The sequence below is a fragment of the Balaenoptera acutorostrata genome, chromosome 3 (genome assembly GCF_949987535.1).
Source record: "Balaenoptera acutorostrata chromosome 3, mBalAcu1.1, whole genome shotgun sequence".
NCBI classification, from domain to species: domain Eukaryota; kingdom Metazoa; phylum Chordata; class Mammalia; order Artiodactyla; family Balaenopteridae; genus Balaenoptera; species Balaenoptera acutorostrata.
Window position 1 is genome coordinate 183,422,544 of NC_080066.1, and position 25,123 is coordinate 183,447,666.

Consider the following 25,123-nt stretch of genomic DNA (forward strand, 5'->3'; position numbering starts at 1 on the left):
GCTCAACCCAGTTCAGCTCAGCTCAACCCAGCTCAACCCAGCTCAGCGCAGCTCAGTTCAGCTCAGCCCAGCTCAGCCCAGCTCAGCCCAGCTCAGCTCAGCTCAGCCCAGCTCAACCCAGTTTAGCCCAGTTCAGCCCAGCTCAACCCAGTTCAGCCCAGCTCAGCCCAGCTCAACCCAGCTCAACCCAGTTTAGCTCAGCTCAGCCCAGCTCAGCCCAGCTCAGCCCAGCTCAACCCAGCTCAGCTCAGCTCAGTTCAGCTCAACCCAGCTCAGCCCAGCTCAGCTCAGCTCAGCTCAACCCAGCTCAGCCCAGCTCAGCTCAGCTCAGCTCAACGCAGCTCAGCCCAGCTCAGCCCAGCTCAACCTAGTTTAGCCCAGCTCAGCCCAGCTCAACCCAGTTCAGCCCAGCTCAGCCCAGCTCAACCCAGTTTAGCCCAGCTCAGCCCAGCTTAACCCAGTTCAGCCCAGCTCAGCTCAGCCCAGCTCAGCTCAGCCCAGTTCAACCCAGCTCAACCCAGCTCAAACCAGTTTAGCCCAGCTCAGCCCAGCTCAACCCAGTTCAGCCCAGCTCAGCCGAGCTCAACCCAGCTCAACCCAGCTCAGCTCAGCTCAGTTCAGCTCAACCCAGCTCAGCCCAGCTCAGCTCAGCTCAGCTCAACCCAGCTCAGCCCAGCTCAGCTCAGCTCAGCTCAACCCAGCTCAGCCCAGCTCAACCCAGTTCAGCTCAGCTCAGCCCAGCTCAACCCAGTTCAGCCCAGCCCAGCTCAGCCCAGCTCAACCCAGTGCAGCCCCAGCTCAACCCATTTCAGCCCAGCTCAGTCCAGGCCAGTTCAACCCAACTCAGCTCAGTTCAGCCCAGCTCAGCCCAGCTCAGCCCAGTTCAGCCCAGCTCAGCCCAGTTCAGCTCAGCTCAGCCCAGCTCAGCTGAGCTCAACCCAGCTCAGCTCAGCTCAACCCAGCTCAGCCCAGCTCAGCCCAGCCCAGTTCAGCCCAGCTCAGCCCAGTTCAGCCCAGCTCAGCCCAGGCCAGTTCAACCCAACTCAGCCCAGTTCAGCCCAGCTCAGCCCAGTTCAGCCCAGCTCAGCCCAGGCCAGTTCAACCCAACTCAGCTCAGTTCAGCTGAGCTCAGCCCAGCTCAGCTCAGCTCAACACAGCTCAGCCCAGTTCAGCCCAGCTCAGCCCAGTTCAGCTCAGCTCAGCCCAGTTCAGCTCAGCTCAGCTCAGTTCAGTTCAGCTCAGCTCAGCTCAGCTCAGCTCAGCTCAACCCAGCTCAGCCCAGCTCAGCCCAGCTCAGCCCAGTTCAGCTCAGCTCAGCCCAGCCCAGTTCAGCTCAGCTCAGCCCAGCCCAGCGCAGCTCAGCTCAGCCCAGCCCAGTTCAGCCCAGTTCAACCCAACTCAGCTCAGTTCAGCTCAGCTCAGCCCAGCTCAGCCCAGTTCAGCCCAGCTCAGCCCAGTTCAGCTCAGCTCAGCCCAGTTCAGCTCAGCTCAGCCCAGTTCAGCTCAGCTCAGCTCAGTTCAGTTCAGCTCAGCTCAGCCCAGTTCAGCTCAGCTCAGCTCAGTTCAGTTCAGCTCAGCTCAGCTCAGCTCAGCTCAGCTCAACCCAGCTCAGCCCAGCTCAGCCCAGCTCAGCCCAGTTCAGCTCAGCTCAGCCCAGCCCAGCGCAGCTCAGCTCAGCCCAGCCCAGTTCAGCCCAGTTCAACCCAACTCAGCTCAGTTCAGCTCAGCTCAGCCCAGCTCAGCCCAGTTCAGCCCAGCTCAGCCCAGTTCAGCTCAGCTCAGCCCAGTTCAGCTCAGCTCAGCCCAGTTCAGCTCAGCTCAGCTCAGTTCAGTTCAGCTCAGCTCAGCTCAGCTCAGCTCAGCTCAACCCAGCTCAGCCCAGCTCAGCCCAGCTCAGCCCAGTTCAGCTCAGCTCAGCCCAGTTCAGCTCAGCTCAGCTCAGCCCAGCTCAGCCCAGCTCAGCCCAGCTCAGCTCAGCTCAGCTCAGCTCAGCTCAGCCCAGCGCAGCTCAGCTCAGCCCAGCCCAGTTCAGCCCAGTTCAGCCCAGCTCAGCCCAGTTCAGCTCAGCTCAGCCCAGCTCAGCCCAGTTCAGCCCAGCTCAACCCAGCTCAGCCCAGCTCAGCCCAGCTCAGCCCAGTTCAGCTCAGCTCAGCTCAGTTCAGTTCAGCTCAGCTCAGCTCAGCTCAGCTCAGTTCAGCTCAGCTCAACCCAGTTCAGCTCAGCCCAGCTCAGCCCAGTTCAGCCCAGTTCAACCCAGCTCAGCCCAGTTCAGCCTAGTTCACCCCAGCTCCACCCAGTTCAATGCAGCTCAGCCCAGTTCAGCCCATTGTACCCAGCCCAGCTCAGCCCATGTGTACAGCATCCTGCTCTGTGTCTTCTGGGTCAATGGCCGTCTGCCTTTCTCCCTCTTGTCTCTGTATTGGTACCTGTCCTCCATCCTCCCGTCCCAGGAGGCCGTAGTATGGCCTGGCTGTGGAGGAGATGAGGCCTGAATAGCTTCTGGGACCCACCTGCTCAAGGCTGCCAGAGGGTCCAACACGGCTGGGAGAGGCCCATGCCTTTTGGTCATGTGGCCATGCCCTGCTGGTCCCCGTGCCCGCCTGCCCAGAGGCGCTGGAGTGGGGAGGGAGAACCAGGCCTCGTCCAGGCCCGCCTGTTGGCCGTGTGGTCTCAGCCGACCCCTGCCCCGCTCTGGGCCGTTTGCGCTGCGAGGTGAGGCTGACGCTGGGAAGGGGCTGCATGGCAGTGTCTGGCCCACAGGCGGGGGTCACTCACCCACTTCCTGTCCCGCCAGTTGTGGCCGCGTGCCTCCACGTCATGTCTGGTCTGTGGTCTGGCTGTGGCGGGACCAGGTGTGTGTGGCCTGGGCCGTGGGACCCCCAGGAGCCTGGCCCTGGCCTGAGGCCATGTGGGTGCAGGCGGCTGCCGTGGGGGGTGTGTCTCCACGGGGCGCCCACGGGGCTGGGCTGGGGGCCGAGGTGCAGAGAAGCAGAGGCCGAAGTAGACAGAGTCAGGGGCTTAGGGTCCCTGAGGTAGAAATAGTCCCAGAGGTGCAGATGGAGTGAGGGCCGGAGGGGAGGTTGCATAGGCCGGCAGGGCCGGGAGCCCCAAGGGACAGCCTCACCAGAGTGACCGCAGTGAGCAGGCCCCACAGACCTTCAGGCCACAGGGCAGCTGTGAGGGTGGGGAGCCTCTCCCTCCTGGCCACGACCAGGGGCTGCCCCTCCTCCGCCAGCCTCAGCAGCAGCGGGGCCCTGGACTGAAGCTGGGCAGGGCGTGTGGGCCCCCCTGCCTGGAGCCTGGAGTCCTGTGGGTCGGGGTGGCTGAGGGCCTCCCCCCGCCTGCATCCACCCAATTCCCTGCCCAGGCTTCTCCCACCCACGGGCCCTGCCGGCTGCCCGGCTGCTTGGCCCTCCCCGCTGCCCCTCAGGAGGCGGCCCCGGCCTGGGCACACGAGGGGCCGCGGGGCCTGGTTTGCACCTGCTTTCGCATGTTCATTCATTTCTTCACACCCAGAAGGTTCTGGAGCTACACACAGGGACCTATGGTCCCCTCCTGGGAAGGACGCCACTGGGGGGAGAGCTGCAGGCAGGTGGAGTGGGGAGATCAGCGTCTCCCTCGGGGAGGGGTGGGCCCAGGACGGGAGTTGGGGCAGGTGGGCTGCGAGGGGGAGATGGATGGAGGAAGGGGAGCCTGGGGCATGGCCCCGGGTGGGCAGACACACCTGGCTTGGTCAAGGGACTTCTGGCGTTTTATCACGGACCCTGGCACACCCACAGCATCGCCCACGAGGGGCACTTCGGCCCGGGCCGCCGGACTCTGGTCCACCCCCCGCCCACCGCTCTCATGAGCACCAGAGGCGCCTGCATCGTGGTTGACTGGCCCTGAGGATCCTTCCTCTTGCCGGCCCGTGAGGTCCTGGGGCCCTGCACCTTCCGGGGGTCTGAAGCCCCGGTGTCCCCTGGAGCCGCCCTGAGGGAGCTGGAGGAGTGGGACTCGGGGTGAGTGGTTGAGGCAGTGCCTGGCGGGAGTGGAGGAAACAGAGGAGGGCGGTGCGGGGCGGGGGGCCGCTCTCTCCTGAGGCCGGTGTCCCCCACGCAGCCAGCACTGCCCCGCTGTGGGCACAGACGGGCACGGAACGCGGGGCAGAAAGAAGAGCTTGGACTTGAGGTGGACGGATGTGGGGTCTCGCACGACCTGACGGTCGCAGTGGTTGGGGGAAGGGCCTGAGCCCGAGTGGACACTGTTGTTAAGACTAATGAGCACCGTTGGGGGTCAGGGGCTCGCCGAGCATGGCTCCAGTTGGCAGGGAGGAGCCGGGACCGGGCGAGTCCTCCTTGGGCTTCTTCGGAAGGAGGAAGGGCCTCGGCTTGGCCAAGGCCTACTGGCTGGTGGTGAGTGTCCTGGGGCCGTGAAAAAGGACCTCACACTGAGGGGCTTGAAACAACAGAAATTCAGTCTCACACTCTGCAGCCAGACGCCCGAGATCCAGGTGTCCCAGGGCCCTGCTCCCGCCAGAAGCTCCAGGGGAGGGTCCCTCCTGCCCTCAGCCTCTGGTGGCCCCAGGCGTCCCAGGCATCACCCAATCTCTGCCTCTGCCCTCATACGACCTCCTGCCCTGAGTCTGATCTCTCCTCCTCTGTCCCTTGTAAGGACGCTTCTCACTGGATTCAGGGCCACCTGGACAATCTCATCTTAAGATCCTTAACTTCAATCACATATGCAAAGACCCTTCGTCTGAATAGGATCACCTTCACGGGTTCCAGGGCTTAGGACGTGGACATAACTTCTGGGCCTGGGGGCACCATTCCGCCCACTGTGGTGGGTTAATGCAGAGGAGAGAGGAGGAGGAGCAGAGGGGAGCCCGAGAAGGTGGGGTCTTGCTGCTGGGAGGGCGTGTGCGGCAGGGTTGCTGGGTCTGGAGCCCGGCTGGCAGGGTGGGATCCATCCCCCCGCTCTCCTCTGCGGGCCTGCCCTTGGGCCGTGCTCCCACTGTGCCACCCCTCTGGGTGGGGTGACTGCCACTGTTCTCGGAGAGACGCCAGGGAGTGGCCCTGAAGTGGGATCTTACTTCCCTGCCCAGGAATTGAATCCGCGTATCCTGGATGAAAACCAGGAATCCTAGCTGCTAGACCACCAGGGGCCGGAGGCTAGAAGCAAAGTTGCCCTGGCTCTTGCCCCGTTTGAAAGCAAGAGTGTTTCAAGGAGGAAAAAGTGTAAAAAGAGGTACGAAGTTTGTTGTTAGAGACAGAGCACAACATGTGGGGGAGCACGCAGAGAAGTAGTTTATTTAAGACAGGAGCAAGGCAGACACACTCACCTGGAGAGAGAGGGTGTGGGCGTCCTCCCTGATGAGGCGCAGTAAAGCGGGGGCCAGATGGTTTGTACAGGGCGGTCCTCCCGGATCTTTGTCTTCCTCTGGCCCATTACCTCGCCTCTTCTCCCGCATCTGACCTGTCCTAGGGCCCTCCCGACAAGTGCGTATCTTCTTGACAAGAAAGATTCCAACGCAAAGGCTAACGGGAAGTTTGACAACACATTATGGGGTGGCACCCCCTCCCTTTTTGACCCCCGAGGAGGCTTCCTGCGCATGTGCAGGCGGGGAGCTTGCCCTGACCTCAGGAGCGATAGACGTGGTCGTCTTATCTCTTTACTCCAGCAGGGCTCAGCTCCTGCCACTAACTTTGTCCTTGGAGTGTCAGGGAAAGCAGAGCTCCAGGTTACTCTGCTTGGCAAGCTCCAGCCTCTCAGCCCAGGGGCCCATCTATCTCCTATTTCACCACCTTTCTTCCCGACTTGGGGAAGATGCACGTTGTCCATGTGTGACGATGCCCAGCTTACAGGGCCCCGCGTGGGCTGAGCCCTTGTTGCCCTCGTTCCGGATTCCACGGTGGTCTCATGATCCGGGGTGCAAGTCAGAGAAAGGGGACCCTCAGCTCTGCCCCCGGGGGCTCCTGGCTCAGGAGATGGGGAGTAAGGCCCCTGGACCTCGGCTTGAGAGGGCCATGCAGGTGGGGGCCGGTCTTGGGGCCTAGTTTCCTGAAACTGTGTGCGGGTCTGTGCAGGTGTGAGTGTGTGAGTGTCGGTGTGAGGGGGCAGAGCAGAGCAGGGCTGCGCCCTTGACCTTGTGTGAAGTGCTCTACTGCCCCTCTCATGTTCTATTTGAACCAAACACTCGGGCTCTCTGGACAAGCCTCAGAGTTGCCCAGTGCTGGGTTTTCTGTGCCCGACCCCAGCAGGCTGCACGGTCCGTGTCGGAGTCCGTGGGATGCCTGGTCTCCCAGCGCAGATGGCGGCTCTCAGAAGGGCCTTCGCCACAAGTGGACTCTCCTGTCAACACAGTCTGGGCACTCGTATGCTGGGAAGGAGGCCACCGGGCCCTGAAGAATGGTCTTAGCTGCTCACAGGTCCTCAAAGAGGCCAAGAAGGTCACTCACCGCCCCTAGTTTCCTCCTATTGTACCTTTTCCAATTATTGAAACATTTTCTTCCTGTTATTGGCCACCCAATAAGCCACCCGGTTTTTCCTTATGGTGCAGGACCCACTGCTCACATTTCTTTCTTTTCATTGGTTGCTGAGTGCTCTTTGTATATGAAGGAGTCCTGCCCTGTGTCACGTGTGCTCATGCGCTCTGCCCCGTTTCCATGGGACTTCAGAGCCCCTTGTGGGCGGGCTTCTCCAGCTCTTTACCCTCAGGAGGAGGCTCAGCCCATGCCCACCACTGTGCTTGGCCAGCCGGCCCTCTCCTTGGTGCCTGTGTCTCCTGCCTTCGCGGCTTCCAGCTTTCTTCTCGAGGACGGTAGCGGCCAGCCCCAGACAGCTCTCGCTTGCTCATCAGGATGTCCGGGCTGGCTGGTGGGATGGGGCCTGAGGACTGGCCTGTCTGCGTGAGCTCAGTGGGTGGTGACTGGGGCCCCAGGAGGCTGATGCCGGCCTCCATCCTGGTGCTTGTGCAGCTGTGTTCCTGCGGCCTCCTGCACTGACCACTGAATGAGCCCCTCAGGGTTTGCCCACAGGGAGTGGAATTTTTGCTTTTACCTTTGTGCGGAGAGGGGCAGTGAGTCTGGGCTGGAGGCCAGTGGCGCAGGCATGGTGGAGCCTGAACCGGGGTCTCTGTGGGTATTGAAGGACTCTTGAGGTGGAGCCTGGCTGGACACTTGGGTCCTCGGGGCCCAGAGCTGCCCTCTGCCCCCTTCCCTCTGGCCCCTTGTCCACGTCCTCGGGGGGGGGGGGCACCTCCTGCTCCCAAGGGACCACAGGCACCTCCCCCAAGGTATGCTCAGGTGGCATGGGATTCTTTACTTAAAGGAACTCTACAAGGAAAAGTAAAGAGAGAGAGGACGACCTGATTCTGGCAGTGGATCAGCTGGAAGATGCATGTCTGTCTTGCTTCCTTGAAGAAAGAATTAAGGAAAGAGACCAAGATTGTGAAATAGAGACAGTGTTTACTAGAAGGAAGGTACGAGTGGAAGAGCACACGGGAAACTTGGAGCGAGTTATGTCCCATAGGGGTGGCTTAGGTTGCTTACATGGGGACAGTTTTCCAGGTGGTCTCTGGCCAATCATCTCGAAGTGTCAGCAGGAGAGTGATTGCAGCTGTTCAACCTGGAGCCCATCTATCTCCTACATCAGGACGAGGGCACGGGGGACGGGGTGGGTGCTGCAGGGCTGATTTGGCCACACTGCGGACCCCTTGGGAAGCGTCTTTTGCTGTGGGACCCTGCCTCACAGCCTAGGGCCCTGCCTGCAGCCCTGAAAACTCCCCTGGCCCCTCCCCAGAAGGTCTGCTCTGCAGCCTCATTGTGCACAAACGGGGCCTGGGGGTGGACAGCAGGGAGGGTGGGCACGGGACAGGAGCAGGGCATGGGGGGCAGTGCCCTTGGACCTGGGGGCACGGAGGGCAGGACTGAGCCTGGGGAGTGAGCCCTTGGCTTGGCTGGGCTGGACTCAGACGCTGGATTGGGCTGGTTGGGACTCTGAGTCCTAGATTTGGCTCTGGGCTCCAGCGTGGGCTGGGCCATGGGCTCCAGGCCGTCACTGTGTTTCAGGGGTTGTTCAGTCAGAGCCGGTGTGGGCCCAAGCCCAGGGGCCTGGGAGAAGCCTGGGGTGGTCAGCAGCCACGCCCAGCCCAGGTCTCTCTGTGGAGGGAACAGATGCTCTTCTGGGACTTGCCCCAAAGTGGGGTGGTGTGGGGCTGTGATAAGTGGGCCCCCTTGTCGCCTTCGCCCTTGGGGCTGAGCTGGGGCCTCTGGGCGCCCGTGTGCTGGTCGCTGGGCCCCTGACTCTGGCCCCTTGGGGGCTGTTCTGCTCCTTCCTCCGGCCCAGGGTAGAGCTGGCCGCCTCGGGGCTGCTCACACGAGGAGGGGAAAGGCAGGGCTGTGCAACGTCCGTGTAGTCGCGGGAAGCCTGCGGCTGTTCCTGCCGGACGGCGGCCAGGACCCACTTCGCCTGGGAGGACGGCGTGCGTGAGGGACTCTGTGCCCAGGCCGAGGTTCTCCCTCTCTCTGGGCGCCCCGCCCTGGAATGGGGCGCCCGTGCCCACCTTGCAGAGGGTGACGGTAGCGCTGTAGCTCACGCTGAGCAGGAAGAGCGCCACGAAGGTGAGGAGGCTGGTCCGTGTCCCCTGCAGCTCCTCGCTCTCGGCCGCCTCTGCGCACAGGTCCTCCAGGGCCAGCTCTGCGGGCGTCAGCCGGTCAGCCCCCTGGCCTCGGGGTCCGACGGGGAAGGACAGGCCTGGCCACCCTTAGGGAGCAGAGGGGACTGGGCCGGGCGCCCTGGTCCTGGGCGGTCCCTCTGTCCGGCCCCTCTGCGACTGCCCAGAGCCACCAGCCGGACCTGGAGGGTGGGGGGTTGGAAGCCCCCGAGCTGGCCGGTGGCCGTGTGGGGCGGCACCGTTCCCCTGCCCTCTGCTGTCCCTCTGCTCTCAGGTGGCTGGCGTTTTCTCTCCCCCAGTTTCTCCGGCTTTTCTCCTGACTGCCGGTCGCCCCTCTCAGCCCCGCGGGCCCCTCACCTCAGCTCCAGCTCTGCCCCACCCCGCTCCCTGCCCCGTGGCAGGCGGGGTCCCCCGGCCTGGGGAGCACCCACATCCACCCACTGCATGGCCTGTGGCCGCCCAGTCCGGCCCCCTGGGCCCCGTTCCTGCTCGGCTCCATTCTCGCCAGCCTGGGGGCACCTTGAAGAGCCCAGGCTGGCCTCCCTGCCTGGAGCCCTCAGGAGGGGCTCTGGACCCGGGAGGGCCCCTAGACTCATTGGATCATCGCAGTGGGTGCCCCGAGGGCTGGGTCTGGCCGTACGGACCTTGCCCAGTCTGCGGGAGCCCAGAGCCGCCCCTGGCCTCCGGCTCCTCCTGTCCTGGGTCTGGGCCCCTTCCTTCCCCAGCACGGCCTCTGCTCTGGGCTCGTGTTCAGGGTGTGGGCTGTGCATGTGCTGCTTTCTGTGTGGCTGTGGTGGGTGCCTGCGTGCTGTCCATGTGTGTGTCTGTCCGTGTGTGTCAGTATGTATCCGTGTGTGTCCACGTGTGTCTGTGTGTATTCGTGTGTGTGTTCATGGCTGTGTCCCCATGTGTCTGTGTCCATATGTGTCTGTGTATATCCATGTCCGTGTGTGCCAGAGTGTCCATCCATGTGTATCAGTATGCGCCCATGTGTGTGTCCGTGTGTGTCCACACGCATGTGTCTCTGTGCGCCTGTGTCCATGTCTGTGTGTATCCATGTGTGTGTCCATGTGTCTGTGTGTGTCTGTGTATGTGTTCATGTGTGTGTCTCCATGTGTCTGTGTGCCTGTTGTGTCTGTGTCCATGTGTATCAGTGTCTGTGTCCATATGCGTCCATGTATATCTGTGTCCATGTGTGTCAGTGTGTCTGTCCATGTGTGTCTGTTCATGTGTATCAGTATGTGTATCTGTGTGTGTTCATTTGTATGTGTTCATGTCTGTGTCCCCATGTGTCTGTGTCCGTGTGTGTGTCTGTGTGTGTGTCCATGTGCGTCAGTGTGTGTCTGTGTGTCCAACTGTCCATCTGTGGGGTGCAGCTGACAGGGAGGGGCTGGCTGCAGGAGGAAGCCACGTGGGGCGATGGGTGGGTCCAGGGGCCCAGGTATGACGGGGAAGGGTTTGGGAGTGGCCTGGGAGCGAGGGCGGGCCTCACAGGTGGGAGGCCACCTGTGAGTGTGTGTGAGACGCTACCAGCGGTTGGCAGTGCCGTGTGACTTGGGTGGGTGCGGAGCCTTGGCACCAGCGGGCATGACAGTGTGAGGGTGCGTGCGAGGGCTGGGCATTTCCCTGGATCGATTCAGGGTGGAGTGAGGCTGAGCAGCAAGATGGGGGACACAGGGCGCCGACCCCGGCCTGGTGTGACCACGCAGGTAGGATGGGGGGTCAGAAGGCCGGGGTCAGAGGAGTGGGCTCCGCACTGGCCCCTGTGCAGGGTTGGCCCGTTTGTGCCCAGGAGGTGACGGTGGAGGGACCTGCGTGTTGGTGCCGGTGCGGGGGACTGACTTGGCCCATTTCTCTACCTGGAGGGCCTGTGTGTGCAGCTGGACTTGGGAGCTTGGGGGCTTGTCTGTGTCCAGAGGGGCTGGCAGGAGGCTAGGGGTGGAGGCTGAGGCCTCCGGGACCTCCGGGAGAGGCTGGGGTCTCTGTGGTCCCTCCCCTAGGACCACTCTCTGGCTCTTAGAACTCCTCTGAGTGGATAGAGTGCATAGTGGGGTGGCGGGGAGGGCCTCTGACACAGACGGCAATGCTGGATGGAGCCGTGCCTCAGCCCCGGCCCCCGCCCCGTGCCTTCCTTTCCTTGTGCCAAGACACTGCTCCCTGCCCCACAGCTCCCCAAGAACGGGCACGCCCAGGGCTCTGAGCAGGCACTGGAGTGTTTATTGACAATGGACGGAAGGTCTGGCCGGCCCCCTCCCCCACCCCAGCAGGATGGAGCCCTGGGACGGGGGGAGGGAGGGAGGTCAGCCATCATTTACCAAGGTCGATGGACATCGATCTCTCGAGGGTCCTTGAGCCGGACAGGGCCTCGTGGACCACCTGGCAGGTGAACGTGCTCCTCTGCTGCCAGTCGGCCTGCTTGACCGCCAGGTGGCTGTAGACGAAGAAGGCGGGGCTGGAGCCGCGGACCCTGTGGGGCCCCGTGCTGGTGTGCTGGTCCGCCTGCATCGGGGCGCCGTTCCGCAGCCACCGCACGGAGATATCCGCGGGGAAGAAGTTCTGGATCAGGCAGGTGAGGGTGACCTCGCCCTTGGTCTTGAGCTCCTCCTTGGGTGGCGGGAACACGTAGACCTCGGGAATCATACGCTTGCCTGAAGACAGGTGTGTGGTCAGCCAGACTCCACCTGGGAGGCCCGCCCACCTCCCCTCAGCCTGCAGCTCACCAGGGCCCTTGGAGATGGAGCGCAGGATCTCCTTGGGCAGGTGTGGGTGGGCCACTTTGCAGTAGTAGGTCTCGCCCTCAATCCAGTCACTGACGTCCACCGGCAGGGTGGACGTGACGGTGACCGTCCCGTTGAACTGAGTCTTGGCGATGGGTGGGTCTGGATAGACTAGATCCTTGTTCTCCGTGGACCAGGTCAGTGTCATGTCCTTGTCGCTGGCCAGGTCCACCACCAGGCAGGTGATCTTGGGTGACTTGTTGACGTACAGGTCTAGGGGTGTGGGTGGGCTCAGGTAGGCGCTCACGCCACGGGGCTCAGACTCGGCTGTGTGGGGGAGGGGACTGAGTGAGGCTGAGTCTGACCTCCTCTCTGAATCCCGAGCGGCTGGGTGTTGGCGTGGGCGAGCACCGTACCTGTGCACCTGCGGGCGTGGTTGTCGTAGGTGAAGCCATAATAGGTGACCCGGCAGGTGTAGGTGATTTGGGACACCCACTGGCCCTGCGTGATGTTGAGCTCGCTGTAAGTGGAGGCCAGTTTGCCCTCCACCCTTTCGGGGCCGGTGTGTGGGAACACGTCTGTGGCCTCACGCCCGTCCACCAGCCAGGTGACCTTGACTTTGCCTGGGGTATAGCCGGAGATGAGGCACAGGAGCTGGATGGTGGTATGGGTGTCACCACGGGGGTCGCACGAGGAGTAAAAGAGCTTCACAGAGGGGTCGGGGAAGCTCTTGGTGCACCCTGGTGGCAGAGGCAGCAGGAGTGGGGTTGGCCTCTCTGAGCCCCCAGCCCCTCCTCCCTGTGCCTCCTGCCCGGCCTCCCCCTCCCCCTCCGGCTGTCTCACGGGCTGGCCCAGACCTGGCTCACCAGTGACGGCCTTGGTGGTGGTGGTGTTGGACGCAGTGTGAGCCACACTGCAGGTGAACTTCTGCTTGGACCACTCGCCCGAGACTGTCACCTGGCTGCTGGTGGTGTAGAGGCTGGAGTTCAAGTTTTGGACGGCAGGGAAGGTCAGGGTGCTCCTGTTCAGGGACGCTGTGTCCCAGGTCATGGTCACTGGCCCCGGGAAGTAGCCCGTGACCAGGCAGCCCAGCGTCACAGAAGTGGCATTGGTAGCACTTGTGCAACAGGAGCCCAAGGGGTAGACGGATGGGCCGTGGATGGAGGCTGTGGGGACAAGACAGGGGTCAACGCTGGCCTCAGGACTGTCACCCGTATGTGCCAGACTAACTGCTGGCTTTGGAGGGTGGGCTGTGGGGTCGAGGGGGGGTGGTCCCGTGCAGGGAACACCGGGACTCTGCTCCAGCTTTGGGGGACAGATGGCTCCTCCTGGGTCCTTTCCTCATCTCCTGATTCCACTAGGGACGCCCTCCAGTGAATCCTTGTGTCCCTGCAGAAGCAGTGGCTGTCACTGCCCTTGGCCAGGACTCCTGCCCTCAGCCCCAAGTGGGTGGACACGGGGCTCTTGAGTGGAGGCGCTAACCCACTCCCTGAGGTGGAGGCTCAGAGCCCATAGCCCCCTGTCGGCACCCGGGGACCCAGAGAGACCCCCCCCCAGGAGTTACCAGGCTACTCTTCTGCCCCCACTCATAGACCCCCATTGGAGATCAGGGAACCTGAGAACCCCAGTAGCCACCAGTCTGTCCCCTCTGCCCCACCCATAGCCCTGGGAACACAGGCCTGGGACACAGAGACCCCCAGGATCACCAAGCTGCTTTCCCACTCCTAACCCTAACTCAGACCCCCATCGGGGATCAGGGAGACCCCCAGGAACCACCAAGCTGGCCCTTCTGCTCCCAACCAAAGACCTCATAAGGGCCTGGCGATCCACAGGACCCCACTTCCCAGGAATCACCTTGTGTCCCCGCCCCACTCCAAAGTCCCTGTGGGCTTGTTGTGGGCAGATCCACCTGCCACCCACTGGGCCCCTACTACCTGCAGCCGCGGGTCAGCCTTCAGGTCCCTGAGCTGCTTTGCCATGGCTGCCCTTTCACCCCATCCTTCGGCTGACCAGCCCAGGCCCCCTGGTGCTCTACCTGCCCTGCTGACCCCCCAAGGGGAGCCCGATTACAGGCCCCATGGAGAGAGGACAAAGACCCCTCAGAGCCCTCCTCAGTCCCCCTCAGCCCTTCTCAGGCTCCTCTGGTTCCCATGCCTGTCTGCACATCCCCTGGCCTTGGAGCTCCAGACCCCAGCCCATCCCGGCTCTGCATCCCAGCTCAGCTCTTCCACCTTATTCTATTCTGCCGGCTAGCCCAGCTGAGCACAGCCCAGATGACCTTGTGTCAGGACAGCTGAGACCAGCTGAGACAAAGCAAACAAGCTCGCAAGTACAGCCCAGCACCCCCTAACGAGTCCTGCTCATTTCAAGTCAGCTCAGCCCAGAACAGCCTGCCTTGATCCAGCCTGGCCCGCTTCAGCCCCTGACATCCCATCTCAAGCAAAACAACTCACCTGAGCTGCGTCCACATGGTTCATTTTAGTTCAGTTTAGCTGACTGAGCAAAGTTGGCCAGGATGACCCCACAGCCCACTCCACCCAGTTAATCCAGCTCAGCCCAGGCCAGTCCTGCCCAGCTCAACCCAATGTAGCCCTACTCAGCTCAGCCCAGCCCAGCCTAACCCAGTTCAGCCCAGCTCAGCCCAGTGTAGCCCAGCTCAGCCCAGTTCAACCCAGTTCAGCTCAGCCCAGTTCAGCCCACTTCAGCCTAGCTCAGCCCAGTTCAACCCAGTTCAGCTCAGCTCAAATCAACCAAGCCCAGCTCAGCCCAGTTCAACCCAGTTCAGCTCAGCTCAGCCCAGTTTGGCCCAGTTCAACCCAGTTCAGCTCAGCTCAGCTCAACCAAGCCCAGCTCATCCCAGTTCAGCTCAGTTCAGCCCAGTTCAGCTCAGTTCAGCCCAGCTCAGGCCAGTTCAACCCAGTTCAGCTCAGCCCAGCCCAGCTCAGTCCAGTTCAGCCCAGCTCAATCCAGTTCACCCCAGTTCACCCCAGCTCAGCTCATTTCAACCCACTTCAGCTCTGCCCAGTTCACCCCAGCTCAGCCCAGTTCAACCTAGTTCAGCTCAGCCCAGCCCAGCTCAGCATAGTTCAGCTCAGCCCAGTTTAGCCCAGTTCAGCCCAACTCAGCCCAGTTCAGCCCAGTTCAGCTCAGTTCAGCCCAGTTCAGCCTAGCTCAGCCCAGTTCAACCCAGTTCAGCTCAGCCCAGTTCAACCCAGTTCAGCTCAGCCCAGCCCAGCTCAGCCCACCTTAGCCCAGTTCAGCCTCACTCAGCTCAGCCTAGCCCAGTTCAGCCCAGTTCAGCTCAGCTCAACCAAGCCCAGTTCAACCCTGTTCATCCCTGCTCATCCCAGTTCAGCTCAGTTCAGACCAGCTCAGCCCAGTTCAGCCCAGTTTAACCCAGGTCAGCCCATCTCAGCCTAGTTCGGCCCAGTTCAGCCCAGCTGAAAATTGTTCAGCCCAGTTCAGCTCAGCTGAGTTCAGCCCAGCTCAGCCCCGTTCAACCCAGTTCAGCTCAGCCCAGCTCAGCCCAGCTCAGCCCCAGCCCTCCGGGGTAGGCAAGCTCAGCAGAGAAGAGCCCAGCCCAGAGCATTCAGCCCAGGTGAGCCCAGATTGCCCACTTTATCCCACCTGACTATGCTCGTTGGGCCCCACTCAGCCGAGCCCAGTTTCTTCTGACAGCCCAGCTCAGTCCAGCAGAGTCTGCGGCCACCTAGTTCATCTGAGCACAGCCCAGCCGAGCCAACCTAGGATGGCTGAGTCCTGAGCTCTGCTCAGCTGGACCAGCCTGCTGCCTCCCTGTCTATCCAAAGCAGCCTGGTCCAGGAGAGCCCAGCTCAGCCCCACTGGCCCCGCTGAGGACAGCCTCTCTCTAAGCCCACTTCACCTGGCTCAGTCCACCCAGCTTGGCCCAGAATCCCCTTGGCTCAGGGCAGCCCAGCTCACTTTAGCTCAGCGCACGGTCCCGCATGGTTGAGGACAGCCCTTCTGGCCAGTGTGGCCCAGCTGAGGCTGGGATAGTTCATCTCCCTCCACATAACTCCATCCACTGAAGCCAAACTTGGCCCAGCCCAGCCCTGCCTGGCCTACCCGAGTCAGGCTGGCTCAGGCCAGCCCAGCTCAGGCCAGACGATGTGGGCCCAGGCCTGCCTGCCATGTTGGCCGGCCTAGGGACTGAGCCCCGCTGCTTCCCCCTGACCCTGGGCTGGCCGTCACCGTTTTTACTGGTTGTAGGCAGATCCACACTCAGCCCAAGGTCCATGCCCCGTGTGTGATTCTTGCCCTGGCCCTGACCTGTCTGAGATTCTCGTCCCCTTGGTCTTCTCCAGGTCGGCTTCGAGCGTTCTCTTACTTCCCTGTGTCTCCCTGCAGGGAAGGGACGGCTGCAAGGCAAGCAGTGGCCCAGAAGCTGGGTCCTCACTGGGCGGGCGGTGCAGGTGTCTTCTCCCAGCAGTGGTCTGGGCAGCTCCAGCGGCTGGGTGCCTGAGGGGCTGGGGTCCGCTGTCGGCTGCCCATGGCTGGTGTGGCCCATCTGGCCAGTGGTGGCCGTCTGCAGCCTCCCAGATAAGGTGAATCGTTAGGAACCATTGCTGTTATTTTTATGTCCAGACGATAGGGCCTGGGGCGGGGCGGGGCAGGGGGGCGAGCTCTGCCTCAGTGCTCTCAGCTAAAAATGGAGTGGGAACCCGCAGGGGCCTCGGCAGCCCTGGAAGTTCCCTTCTCTCTCTCTGTTCTCGGGAAGTCGACCCAGTGACGGCCGGTCTCAGGTGAGGCTCCTCTCTGTGGCCTCTTCCCTGGCCTCTGCCACCCGGCTCGTGACCTCTTTCCCTTGATGCCACGGGCTGACCTGGTGAGCGGCCGGCACACACTGTGGTCACCACGACGGCCCGGGAAGGGAGAGGGCACCAGGCACCGCCACCGCTGCCCCTGAGGCAGCCCCGTGAGGGACGGTCCTGGCCTTTTTGTGCCTGAGAAGTTGAGGCCCGCGTGGCCTAGGGGCCTGTGGTGGAGCGTGGGGCTTTCTGAGCAGTGGTCTGGGGGCTGGCCCGGTGGGCGGCCCTGGGTGCGAGTGTGAGAGGCTGTGGGTCCAGCTGCGTGTAGGCAGGTGCTGGTCCTCTGGTGGCTTCCTGGGCACCCTGCCGGCCGGCAGTCTCACCCGCTGTCTGCGAGCCGGCTTCCCGATCGCCGTCCTGCAGCTGGGCTCCCATCGGGGCTGCGGCTGGGCTGCGTGGCCGGCAAGGGCTGGCAGGGGCCTGTGGGGCGGCGGGACGTGGCTGTGAGCTTGGCCAGTGGCTCGGCAAGACCTCTGTAGCCACCGGACCCTGGGGTGTGCTGCGCAGCCCTGTGCTGGTGCTGTCCGTCAGGGTGTGGGGACCACAGAGTGACCTTCGTAGAGGTGCCCACAGCATTCGACTCCGGTCTGTCGGGACAGCCAGTCTACCATCGACGCCCCACTGGCACGTGCTGAGCCAGATGGCGTGCTGAGTCTCGGCCTTGCCTCCATGCTGTGGACGTGTCCTGCAGGCCGGTGTGTCCCCGGAGCCCCCCAAAGCCCCCCAAAGGCCCACACACAGGGGAGGCCACGAGAACTTGCAAGCTAGCTCATCAGCATGGGCTCCTGGGAGGCGACATGCAGTCTTTGGAGAGGGACACAGCAGGACCACGTCCCCTGGGCCCAGGACACCCAGGGCCGCTGGTCTGCATGCAGGGAGGCTGTGCTGGGATGGGCTGTCGGGCCTGCACGCTCAGAGGAGTGTCCGGGCCTCTTGGAAGACCCCAGAGGGGCTGCTGGATGGCTGGGGGGGCCCCGTGTGCAGAGCCAGGGCCCCGAGGCCCCCAGGACAGATTGTCCTGGTCTGTCCCGCCCCACCCTCGGCCCCAGGCACAGATACCGCCTGGCAGGTGCAAGGGGAACGCCGAGTTCCCTGGAAGGACTCAAGGTTCTGAGAGAAACCACAGGGCAGGCAGAGCCCCGCCGGGCAGCCTTCTGCCATGTGGTGCCCAGCCCTGCGGCCCGCACGCTGTGAGTGTGTGGGGCTGGGGGCCTGGCCCGGCACCCCCTGCGCTTCTTGCCCAGCTGTGGGCGTTCAAGGCTGAGGCCTCGTGCCCAGCCGGCCCCTCCCCCAGCTCCACCCCGCACCCCAGGAGCCACTGGGCTGCCGGGCGCAGGGGCAGGGAGGGTGGGGGGAAGCGTCCCTTGGTGCTGGAGGAGACGGGCTCCTGCGCCGGCTGAGCTCTGGGCACTCGTGCTCCCTGCCTCTCTGGGGCTGCGGCCCCGCCCTGGCCTCCAGGAATCATCCTTCCCCCACCCTCTTCCTGCCCAGGGCTGGGCCTGGCTGTCCCCCTCCTGCCTGCTGGCGCCCCCTCCACCCAGCAGGCGTAGGGCGCTAGCCCTCCCGGCCACCCTGCTCAGGCCGTCTCACCTGTCCTGCCCAGCACAGGGTCCAGCTGCCCCTCCTGTGACCCCAAGGTGCTGCTGCTTTACTTCAGTGACTTCGGACACGTTCTGCACCTAAACGTGCGGCGTCACAGCTGGGTGCGTGTGTGTGCGTCCATGCGTGTGTCTGTGTGTGTGCACACCTGTGTGTTTCAGGAGCGGGGAGAGGTTGTGCCTTCCTACCCCAGCCCTCAAAAGGCCCTGCCGACCGAGGAGGGCCGGGGCTGCGTGTGCAAGAACAGAGCTGCTGCCGCTTGCGCAGGTGGTTGGTCGGGCAGGGCGGCTTTGCCCGGCAGCCCCGGGAGCCCTCAGCGTGGCCCCGTGGCACTGGAGGACGTGGCGAAGCCTGGAGCTGGGAGCCTGGACAGGGCGAGCGCAGTCTCCCTCAGGCCGCTCTCTAATGACCCAGCTCAGGCGGGCCCAGAGCAGGATCCTGTGTGGTCAGGAAGTTCTCAAGGAGCTGGGGGTTTGGGGACTGCGGGAAGTTAGATGGGACCTGGCCAGACAGCCTGGGATGGGTGGGCCTTCAGCCAAGGCAGTGTGAGGTCCCTCTGAGGCTGGGCTTCCGTGTAAGGGCCTGTGGGGTAGCCAGGGGCCAACGCTGGCTCCAGCCAGTGGGCTGCTTGGAGGGAAGGCCAAGCTGCAGATGTTTCTTCAACCTTTCCTGACCAGGACACTAACCGGGCGGCAGCACTAGCCTCCAGACCCCTCAGACTCAGCCAGGGGCTCACTGCCCTCGGTATGCACGGCGGGGGCTAGGTCCCAGAGTTCTCCTGGACAGCGAGACCAGCTGAGCCCCTTGTTGTCCTTGGTTGTGGCCCCGAACATGGGCCCAAAGATGCTTCAATCCCCGCTCCCCGGCTCCCTCCCCCCAGGGCAGGCCTGACTCCGCTGCTGCCCGCGCCCTCTTGGGGCTGGCGCACCACCACCCAGGCCTCCAGACATCCTCCACGCCAGGGAGGCCCCGCTTCTCCCGCTCCGTGCCTGCCTCCCCAGCAAGGATGCTGTCGTTACGATCTCTGAAGTGTGCAGTGCGTTGTCTCTCTTCTAATTTAAATGCTCCCATTACTAATGAGCTGGAGTATCTCTTCAGAGACTTGGGAGACATTTGGACGTCTGTCTCTGATCTCATCCTGCTTTCTGAAGATTTTCTTGGCTATTTCCTGGGAATTTGCAAGGCAGTCGTCTCTAGGTGCCTGCCCCTTGCTAGTTTTAACCTTGGGATAAACTTCTCCTGGTCAATCCCCTGGTTGTTAATGCTGCTTATTGAGTCCTCCTTTAACAGAAATTCTTGATTTCCATGTGGCAGATTCATCAGCTATTTACCCTACAGCTTGCACGTTTGGAGGCTGCCGTGTGAGCTTCCTGTGGCTGCAGTAACAAAGGCCCACAAACTTGGTGGCTTAAAACCACAGAAATGGACTCTCACATTCTGGAAGGCAAGAAATCCAAAAACAAGGTGTTGGCAGTACCAAGCTACCCTGAAAGCTCCAGGGCAGGGTCCTTCCTGCCTCTTCCAGCCCCTGCTGGCTATTGACATCACTCCAATCTTTCCTCCATCTTCACATGGCCATCTGCCCCGCGTGTCATCTTCTCCTGTTATAAGTCACTGGACTTACAATGCTTCTGAAATCTAGTGTGATCTAATCCCAAGGTCCTTAACCTAATTACATTTGCAGAGACCCTATATCCAGACAAGGTCACATTCTGAAGTTCTGGGTGGACATACATCCCACCAGGCTGTTGCTATTACTGTGCTCCGCCAGCCTTGCTGGTCCATTTCCTTTCAGCTATATTTAAAGTTAGCCTTTCAGATGTAAGTGTTTGATCCCAACAGGCTCCACCACCACTCACCGTGCATATGGTGTGGAGTAGAAACCCAGGGTGAAGTTCTCCACAGAAGAAGCCAGTTTCCCACCCACCTCAGAAGCTTTCCCGCTGCCTGAAGGCACCACACTCATTGTAGTCCAAGTTCCTAGGAACGACCAGGCTGTTTCTGAGTGCTCTCCTATTCCTTGGGTCTGGTAGTCTGTGCATGAGTACCATCCTTTTCAGTGATGGTTTTGTGTATGTGTTAACATTCAGGGGGACAGTCCCCCTGAAACCCCTCATCCTGTGCTTTTGTTTTTCAAAATGGTCTAAGCTGTAAATGGATCTCACAAACAAACAAAGAAACAAACAAAACCAACCCAGCTGGAATTTTGGTTGGGAGTACACTCTATTTCTTAGTCTGGGAGATAGATGACACTTTAATCTAACATGTCATTCCTTCCTTGACCAGTGTATCTCTCCAGCCATTCATATTTCTTTTATGTCCTTGAATAGAGTTCAGTTTTTTTCTCAGAGGTCTTGGGCATTCTTTCACAGGTTATTCCTCCCATTGCTGTGACTTGTGCCCGGCTTTCTGTTACATTTTCTAGTAGGTTTTTGCTGACATAGAGGAACACAGCTGCTTTCGGTAAGTTGGTCTTGCATGGAAATTGTCCCGATTTTCTTGTTAGTTCTAACAGTTTGTCTGCTGATTGTGTTGGCTTTTCCTTGGCAATGATCACATCATCTACAAATAATACCTCCTTCACATCTTTCCTTTCAATCTTAACAGCCCTGTTTCTTTTTCTTTTCACGTAGCATTGGCCAGGACCTCCAATAATCTATTAAATAAACATTTTCCAAACTGTTTCGACCACAATCCTTGCAAAAAAAGTGTCTTATATTATAATCTAATTCACATACACACATTATTTGTATGTAACATATATTATGTATATTTATTTATGTAACTGAAACAAAATTTTCATGAAAATATTTACCCTTGTTATGTACAATGCATAGACTTTTTTTCTTTATTTATTAGAAAGAGCTGGCTGTAACTGTCTGATTTGATTTCACAATCCACAAATATTTAAGCACATATCTGAAAAGCACTGCAAAATAGTATGATAGGAGTGACAGGCGTCCTTGCTGTGTCCCTAATCTTATGGGAACACCTCTTAAAGTTTGTCTATCAAGTGTGTTCACTGTAGCTTTAGTCCTTCTTTCCTACATTCTTTTGGGTTAATAAGTACTTCTTAGTACTTATTAGTTAGTACTTAGTAAGTACTTTAAGTACTTATTCCATTCTAATTTCTCTGGGGACTTCCCTGGTGGCTCAGTGGTTAAGAATCGGCCTGCCAATGCAGGGAACATGGGTTCAATCCCTGGACTGGGACGATCCCACATGCCGCAGAGCAACTAAGCCCGTGTGCCACAGCTACTGAGACTGCACTCTAGGGTCCACGCACCATAACTACTGAAGTCTGCTCACCTAGAGCCTGTGCTCCGCAACAAGAGAAGCCACCGCAATGAGACACCCGTGCACCACAATGAAGAGTAGCCCCTGCTCGCTGCAACTAGAGAAAGCCCACGCGTAGCAACGAAGATCCAACGCAGCCAAAAATAAGTAAATAAATAAATGTATTAAAAAAATAAAGGAAACGAAAGAGGCATGACAACTGAAACAACGTGTGATCTAGGATTTCCTTTTTTTTAAAAAAATTTCTCTGTCAACTTTTTAGATAAGCCTCTTTGCATATGGTTTCAGTGAATATAATGTGCATCCTGCAGTCATCACAATGAACTTAGATTGAATAATTGACTACCTCACATAAGTCATTAGAGCCTTGAAAAAGTATAGTTTCATTTATGAACTCATCTTTTGTGCTACTGTCATATATTTTGCATCTGTACGTATTATAAACCCCACAACATACTGTTAATCATTTTTACTTTAAACAATCGATTATCTTTTTAAGAAACTAAGAGAAAAAAGATTAGTTTTTGCACTTGCATGTTTGCCATCTCTGATGCTCGCCTTTCCATCCTGTAGATCAGAGTTTCCATTTGGTGTCATTTCCTTTCAGCACAAAGATTCTCTGTTAGCCTTTCCTTTACTGCAGGTCTCTTGGAAATGCACTCCCTCGGTTTTTGTGTATCTAAAAATGTTTATTACATATTCATTTTGGAACGATATTTTCTCTGGATATAGAATTCTGGGTTGAAACTCCCCCCTTCTATTGTTTCCTGGTCACCATTTTTTCCGATGAGAAGCCAGCTGTAGTTTGTTCCTTGTATGTCTGTGTTCTTTCTCTGGCTGCTATCAAGACATCTTCTTTACCTTTGGTTTTCATCAGTTTGCACAATGTGTCTCAGCATGACACATCATGTCGTACTTATGGTTAGGAACTGGCTGAGCTTCTTAAATCTGTAAATTGATATTTTCATCACATTGGGAAATTTTGCTTTTTATCTCTTCAAAGACATTTTCTGCCCCCCTTCTATCTCTTGTCCCTTTCTGGGACTCCAAAATTTTACGTATTTTCAAATGTTTCATAGTGTCTCATAGGCCATTGAGTCTCTTCTTTTCTTTCTTTCCAATATTTTTCTTTCTGTTCTTTGGATTTGATTAAAAGAACATTTTATTGATATACAAAATATATAGATATTATATATAATCTATATATTATATATAGATATATTTTACATACATAATACATTAGAATATCTATAATAAATATAGAATGTCTCTATATTGAAGTGTAGTTTTCTGACCTTTCTTATGCCTTCTCCAATCTGCTGTTAAGCTCATCAAGTGACTTAAAAAATTCAGAATTGTACTTTCTAGTTCTAGAATTTTTATTTGGTTCTTATAGATAGTTTAAAGTTTTCTGTAGAGGTCATCTAGTCACTCATTATGAGCATATTTTCCTTTAAGATCTCTGAACATATTTATAATAGCTGCTTTAATGTCTTTGTCATAATTGGGTCTGTGTCTGGGTCATCTTTGGATCATTCTCCATTGACTATTTTGTATTTTGACTATGGGTCACATTTTCTTATTTCTTTGCACACTTAGTAATTTTTGAATGTGCGCTGGGTGTGGTGGATGAAGTATAGTCCAGACTATGGATTTTGTACTCTTCCTCAGAGAAGTATTGATTTTTTTGTCGGGAGGCAGTTAGCTTGACTGTATTCCAAAATCTGTCTGCCATGGTACTATTTCTGTGGTTGGCAGTAGCTAACATCTCCTCAGTTCTTTCAACCTCCTGCTTGTGGTTTTTCCCAGGCCCTTTGGAGTTTCCCCTACACATGCACAGGTAAGGGGACAGTCAAGGATTTGAGCAGAGTGTACATACAGAATTTGGGGGTTCCCCTTCTGTGGCTCCCTCCTTTTATGGACATCTCCCCTTAATTTCCAGCTGCCCTTGCAATGCAGCCCTGCATCCATGATCTGACCCCTCGAGCCAGTGTGACTGCAGTTCCTGTTCATGTTCTAGTTGCACCTGGTGCCTGGTCGGGGTACATCCTCAGAGAAATCTTTCAAGGGGATCATTTTCTCCAGTGTCTGCTTGCTTTCGGTCATTCCCCAGTGCCTTCAACTCCTCTTTTAAAACAGCGCCCCCCCTGCCAGGGCTTATAATTGCTATTTGCAAGGGATTAGTCTGGCCCCAGCTGCCTCACCTGTGGTGGAGTCAGAACTACTTTCTCTGATGTGGTTTTTCATTTTCATTTCCTTCGTAACCAGTCTGGTTCCTTTCAAATGTTTGAGGGCTGTTTGGACATCTTTTGTGAAACATCTGTTTAATTCTCTTTACCACTTCTCTACCGAATTGTTTGATTTTTCTGATTGATTTGCAGGAGTTTGCTATATATTCTGGATCTGTTTCTGTGAGTTGTATTTGTTAATAGGAGAAATTGTGAAAGACTTGGAAATGGACCAAAGGGTTACTTCTTGTGTCTTCGGTGGAAAGCAAGGCATTGTCTTGCACACGCTTCAAGGTTATCTGATTCTACGGGCTCTATGATTTTCATTATCTTTGAGCTACTTCACAACTCTGTAAGCCATGGATAATTGATGGCAATGCAAATTCTCTTTTTTGGAAGGACGATTGATTCTTCTCCGCCTCCCATGTATAAACTCATTTCAGCATCCTTGATTCAACTCTATACATGTAGTACTTTGAATTCTACTTTGAAGTGGGTGTAAACAATTAATTGAGTTAACTAAAATTGTGAGATGTTTTCTTTATGTACCTGTGTGAGAGTCATCATCAGACCATGTTTTGACACCTATCATGTCACTGACACCTGCTCCCGCTTGGCCCCACGTATCCTGGGTCCCGAAGTTCCGCGGCTGGGAGGGCAGGAGACCAGGTGTTGACAAGGCGGCCTCACCATTCCTCCAGGGCTCTGCTTCAGGGTGCTCGCCCCGGGGAGTTCGCCCTGGCCCCGAGACTGGGCTGTTTCTTCTGTTGTAGGGCCTCATGCTCCAGCTTTCCATTCATAGCACTTATCATGATGGTCCTTACATCATTGTCTGTGGAATGATTTACTTGATGCCTGCCTTTGCCCTGCTCCCTAATGCCCTTGAGGTCAGAGGCCACATCTGTGGTATTCATCACGGGGTACTCAGTGTCCAGCGATGATGGCAGAGTTGCCATCTGGTGAGCAGTTGTCCGGTAGATAAATGGATGCACCTTCACAGGACTTCCAGGGCTTCTGTCTCTCCAAACATCTCCAGGCTGGAGGGATGTCCTCAGGCAGCCTGTCCCCGAGGGCAGGAATCGGAGGAGGAGGGTGCTGTTGAATCTCTCTAAGAGGCAGTGTGGGCAGTGGAAAGAACATGAGCTTTGGCTCAGAAGACATAGATGAAGCCCTGGCGTCCTCCCCAGAGGCGGGGCGTCCCCTCAGACAGGGGCTTCAGTGGTAAGATTGTGACAGTGACCGCCGCCTCTTGGGGCGTTGTGAGTACGAAAGGAGAGGAGGTCCCTGTGAGGGTCAGGGCCACAGTCCCACTTAGCGGGGCCGTGTGTTCCGACATGAGTCCGGGTGCTGCTGTGAAGGTATTTTGTAGATGTGGTTAACATCTGCAATCAGTGGGCTCCAAGTAAATGAGATGACCCTGCATGATGTGGGCGGGCCTCATCCAACCAGGGAAGGACTTAACAAAATTGAGACTTCCTGGAGAGGAAGGAATTCTGCCTCAAGACAGCAGCACCTACTCCCACCTGAGCTTCCAGTCTGCTGGCCTGCCCCACAGATTTCAGAACTGCCAGGCAACCCCGCACAAACGTGAGAGCCTGTTCCTTGGAAGAAATCTTGTTGTCTCCATATGTATGTCATCTATGTCTGTGTCTATCTTTAGCTGTATTTTAGCTCTATCTATAGATGTACATATATACATATATAGCTATATCATATGTACGTATGTATGTATGTATCTATTATCTATCTATCTATCTTTCAATCGTCTATCATCTATCTATCTATATCTATCTGTCATCT

At 58.0% G+C, this 25,123-nt stretch overlaps 1 gene segment (V, D, J or C); it reads right to left on the reverse strand.

Annotated features, from left to right (window-relative positions):
• Window positions 1-2,342: 2,342 nt before the first annotated feature.
• On the reverse strand, window positions 2,343-13,996 carry LOC103000261 (immunoglobulin heavy constant epsilon-like). The segment is given in 10 exon segments: window positions 2,343-2,520; window positions 3,725-4,021; window positions 6,768-6,907; window positions 8,221-8,448; window positions 8,543-8,676; window positions 10,969-11,301; window positions 11,374-11,697; window positions 11,787-12,110; window positions 12,237-12,536; window positions 13,824-13,996. Coding segments are annotated over 9 exon segments (2,142 nt in total).
• Window positions 13,997-25,123: the final 11,127 nt, after the last annotated feature.